General features: G+C 51.7%; 1 protein-coding gene across 1 annotated transcript in view; it reads right to left on the bottom strand.

The window, feature by feature from the left end:
- LOC130130967 (phosphofurin acidic cluster sorting protein 1-like) overlaps positions 1–5,000 on the bottom strand; it is a 31,790-nt gene that overhangs the window by 19,576 nt on the left and 7,214 nt on the right. The window contains exons 5-9 of the mRNA XM_056300831.1: positions 2,596–2,756; positions 2,263–2,356; positions 1,762–1,845; positions 1,147–1,268; positions 1–62 (exon numbers count right to left, since the gene is read on the bottom strand). The exon at positions 1–62 is cut by the window's left edge and continues 74 nt beyond it. Coding sequence (XP_056156806.1) covers positions 1–62; positions 1,147–1,268; positions 1,762–1,845; positions 2,263–2,356; positions 2,596–2,756 — 523 coding nt within the window. The remainder of the gene's footprint in view (positions 63–1,146; positions 1,269–1,761; positions 1,846–2,262; positions 2,357–2,595; positions 2,757–5,000) is intronic.

Raw genomic sequence — 5,000 nt, 5'->3', positions numbered from 1 at the left:
GCTGCCGCTCCTTCAGGGGAGTGCTGCTTCGCTTCAGCCGGGGAGTGTGTCCTCCGTCCAGCCTGCAGAAAGGAGGTGTGGGAGTCATGTCAGTAGCGGTTAGCTTACCGAGCAGGTGAGCGCCCCCGCAGGACAGTGTTACAGTTAAGGAGGAAAAGACAGGTACAGATACAGGTACAGGCTCTCTACCACGGTTGAGCAGATCATTACTCTGGGTTTGAGCACAACCCCCCCCTTTTTTTTCCTCCCCAGTTGTACTTGGCCAATTACTCCACTCTTCCAAGCCATCCCGGTCGCTGCTCCACCCCCTCTGCCGGTCCGGGGAGGGCTGCAGACTACCACATGCCTCCTCCCATACATGTGGAGTCACCAGCCGCTTCTTTTCACCTGACAGTGAGGAGTTTCACCAGGGGGAAGTAGCGTATGAGAGGATCACACTATTCCCCCCAGTTCCCCCTCCCCCCTGAACAGGCACCCCGAGCGACCAGAGGAGGCGCTAGAGCAGCGACCAGGACACATACCTACATCCGGCTTCCCATCCGCAGACACGGCCAATTGTGTCTGTAGGGACGCCCGACCAAGCCGGAGGTAACACGGGGATTCGAACCGCCGATCCCCGTGTTGGTAGGCAACGGAACAGACCGCTACGCTACCCGGACGCCCCTGAATTTGGCATCTTGTAATACTGAGATCTGGTAGGAGACGTTAGAGTCCTGTGTGTCTATTAGTGACAGAGTAGTGAGTGTTTCTGTATGTCTGTTGTAACGCCACTAGGGGGCGCCATGCGTTCTGCTGGAAGAGCGATGTGTGACGTCATACAGACTCAACACTGAGAACCTCCACCGGTGTCACTCTTCAATACAGAAGAGACAAAACACATAAAGCCCAAATCAGCTTCCACAGACCAGCAGGTGGAAGTGACTGGGAAGGCAGCCGGTATGAGTCAGACCAACAGGCTCCTTTAACACACACCTGGTGTGATGAGCTGCCATCCCAGTGCTCCCAGTCCTGCTGGCCGTGTGCCGAGCCCACGTGACGTCAGAGCGCTTACACCAGAAATCCGGCGGATTTCTCCGACACCGTCACCCGGTTTACATGAGGGCGCTCGCGAAATCCGTGTTTTTGGGAGTGTATGTTTTACTGGACCTGGGTAACGGCATGGCCTGGATCTCACTCCTGATGCTCTTCATGGGTGTTCGGGGTTTCTCAGCCACCGACACCGTGATACAGGGACCCACTTCAGCAAACATCTCCTGATCGGTCAACTCCTACACACACACACACACACACACACACACGAACAAAGGCAGATTGTGCAATCAACAAGGAAGACCTTACAAAGCCTACTGTCAACCTCCTCCACAACCCTCTGCTCACTGTTTCTTCTTCTCTCCCGTTATGTCATCCAATCCTCCTGCTGCTCTCTCCCAGTCTGTCTCACTGCTACAACAGATGGCATTTCTCACTCTCCCCGTCTCACTCTCCCCGTCTCTCTCTCCCTATCTCTCCCCCCGCCTCTGTGTGTGTCTCTCTCTGCTCCCCCCTCTCCCTGCCCCTTCTGTCTCCCCCCTCTCGCTCCTCCCCTCCCCCCCGTGTCTCTCTCTGTCTCTCCCCCTCTCTGTGTCTGCCCCCCGTCTCTCTCCCTCCCACTGTCTGTCTCTCTCTCTCTCTCTCTATCTGTGTCGCTCCCCCTCCCTCCCGTTTCTCCCTCCCCCTCTCTCTGCCCCCCCCCTCCCCTGTGTGTGTGTGTGAACTCTGTACCAGGGTGTCTGTCTCGGACAGCGCCTCCTCCAGGTTGCGGCTGCGGGAGGGTTTCATCCTCTCTAACGGCGGCTGCTCTCCCTGCTGGTAAACGAAGGAAATACACTCGTTCCACAATTACACAGTTTACAGCTGCAGAATTTCACATTTTTACAAACTGTCAACAAAACACTTTTTTAAACAAAACCCTTTAAAAATGTCCAGCCTTTGAGACGACTTTGGACTTGCTGAGCTGAACCAGTCTAGACTTTGGACTCGCTCGACTGAACCGGTCTAAAATCAGCTGAGAGTGAAATTCTTTCTGTTGAGCGAGTCATCACAAAGGACGGTAAGATGTGGACAATACTGACGGCTGCTCAAAACAAAACAATAAAGGAGTATTTCACGAGGCATCACTAGCCAAAGCAAAAGACAGAAAGGAGACTGTGGTGCTGAAAAGTGGTCGCAGCCCAGATGAGAGGAACAGCTGCTGGTTCAGCCATGCTGATGTGTGTGGCTTACGGGACTGAAGGTGTCGCGACCCAAACTGCCTTTGCTGTTCAGACTGCCGATCTCCGTCTGGGAGCTGGACTGGGACATGCCCTCGAAAAACGGCCTGCAAACACACACACACACACACACACACACACACACACACACACACGCAGAAATCTATGGCTACTGTGACAGTTTTCCACCAGAGGGGGCGCTTTCTTTCACATGAAGACACAGGATGACGCCCGTCTCCCTCTGTGGATGGATCAGGAGTGAGCATGTGGAGCTGCTGTGTGTGTGTGTGTGTGTGTGTGTGTGTGTGTGTGTGTATTTGTGTGTGTGTGTGTCTCTCTCTCTCACCTGAGTTTGGGTTTGGGCGTGCTGAGGATGCTGTCTGTCTCCTCCATCTCGGGCCCACTGTCGCTGGGGTTGTACATCTCCAGACTGTCGTACAGCTCGTCCAGGTCCTCCTCCACCTCCTGGATCTGCTCCCGGGACACATGCTCCAACCCAAACCCCACCTGGACACAGCAGAGACGGACAGGGTCACACACACACACACACACACACAGAATACACACTACTGACAGACTCAGAGTACTGAAAGTACCCTCTCCACCACGTCATCCAAATCAGTCCAGAATTCTTCTTTCTCTTCCGTCTCACAGCCAACTTGCGGAGCATATGTGCTGATAACATTCATCCTCACACCTTCGATTTCCAGCTTCACACTCATCACTCTGTCTGACACTCTCTTCACCTCCTAACACACTCTTGACATACTCTTCCTTCAGAACGACCCCTACCCCATTCCTCCTCCCATTCGCACCATGGTGTTTGAACCCACCTCCTATGGCCCTGGCTTTACTCCCCTTCCACCTGGTCTCTTGCACACACAGCATGCCTACCCTTCTTCTCTCCATCATATCAGCCAGCTCACTCCCTTTACCAGTCATAGCGCCAACATAACAGTGTTATTGTCTGCGTGACTGATGATGAGAATCTATGACCCCGAAATGTTTCACAAAATGAGGTGTGCAACACGTGAGGCAGTATTATCTGAAAACTAGTCTGGGCTTCATACGCTACATCACCAAACACTTCTATGTGATGGAGCTCAGCTGGATTCTTAAAACACGGTATTTTTATACATGTAAATAGATTATATATACACACTGATTAGTGTAAGTACTATTACTACTAATACTACTACTACCACAGTACTAGCAGTACAATTTCAGTCTTGTAATAAAGATAATAATAACAATATTACAAATGCACTTTTATTTAATCAGCACTGTTCTGGACAGCCGGATAACCTGACAGATAAATAAAAGAGACATAAACTCATGTAAACAAGATGGAAGACAGGAAGGACGCTTAAGACACAGGACGCCACATGGTGGAAACATCGATCGACCAGGTCGGATGCTGTGTGTGTGTGTGTGTGTGTGTGTGTGCAGTTGTCATGTAACGGTACTGCTACTCCATACAAGGTAATATTAGTAGTCGTGTTTATTATTATTTAAATTGGTGGTAGTATTAATGAGGGCTAAACTTTGCTGCTGGGACGACCGGCTACAATGAAGACAAGCAGATAAGCATGCACGCACACTTGCTTGCTGGTAGTCCATCGAGTCCGTTGATGACGTCCCTCCTCGTTAACGGTGTGTTCGATGATGACGTCCTTCCTCGTTAACGGTGTGTTCGATGGCGATGTCCCTCCTCGTTAACGGCGTGTTCGATGATGACGTCCTTCCTCGTTAACGGTGTGTTCGATGGCAACGTCCCTCCTCGTTAACGGTGTGTTCGATGACGACGTCCCTCCTCGTTAACGGTGTGTTCGATGACGACGTCCCTCCTCGTTAACAGTGTGTTCGATGACGACGTCCCTCCTCATTAACAGTGTGTTCGATGATGACGTCCCTCCTCGTTAACAGTGTGTTCGATGACGACATCCCTCTTCATTAACGGTGTGTTCGATGATGACGTCCCTCCTCGTTAACGGTGTGTTCGATGACGACGTCCCTCCTCGTTAACGGTGTGTTCGATGACGACATCCCTCCTCGTTAACGGTGTGTTCGATGACAACATCCCTCCTCGTTAACGGTGTGTTCGATGACGACATCCCCCCTCGTTAACGGTGTGTTCGATGACGACATCCCTCCTCGTTAACGGTGTGTTCGATGGCGACGTCCCTCCTCATTAACGGTATGTTCGATGACGACGTCCCTCCTCGTTAACGGTGTGTTAGATGACGACGTCCCTCCTCATTAACGGTATGTTCGATGACGACGTCCCTCCTCGTTAACGGTGTGTTCGATGACGACATCCCTCCTCATTAACGGTGTGTTCAATGACGACGTCCCTCCTCGTTAACGGTGTGTTCGATGACGACATCCCTCCTCATTAACGGTGTGTTCGATGACGACATCCCTCCTCGTTAACAATGTGTTCGATGACAACATCCCTCCTCGTTAACAATGTGTTCGATGACAACATCCCTCCTCATTAACGGTGTGTTCTTTGATGACTCTAGAGTCCAATTCTTGATCCACAAGTGTTATTGCATGTTGGGCAGATGAAGTGTGAGTCAGTGGGGGCAGGCATGGTTGTGCGTCTCCTCGGTCTTTTCTGTTGCTTGTTCCCAGTCGTCTCCGTGTCCAGCTGTTCTGCACCTCTGGGGCAGATCTCCCGCCAGTTGGAACGGTTGATGGCAGCTTGTTCCAGTCTCAAGGGGTCGTTGATGCAGCACGTCTTCAGCG

Source organism: Lampris incognitus, chromosome 20, assembly GCF_029633865.1.
Source record: "Lampris incognitus isolate fLamInc1 chromosome 20, fLamInc1.hap2, whole genome shotgun sequence".
NCBI lineage: Eukaryota > Metazoa > Chordata > Actinopteri > Lampriformes > Lampridae > Lampris > Lampris incognitus.
Note: the sequence above shows the minus strand (reverse complement) of the source record. Positions and strands in the feature narration are given on the sequence as shown.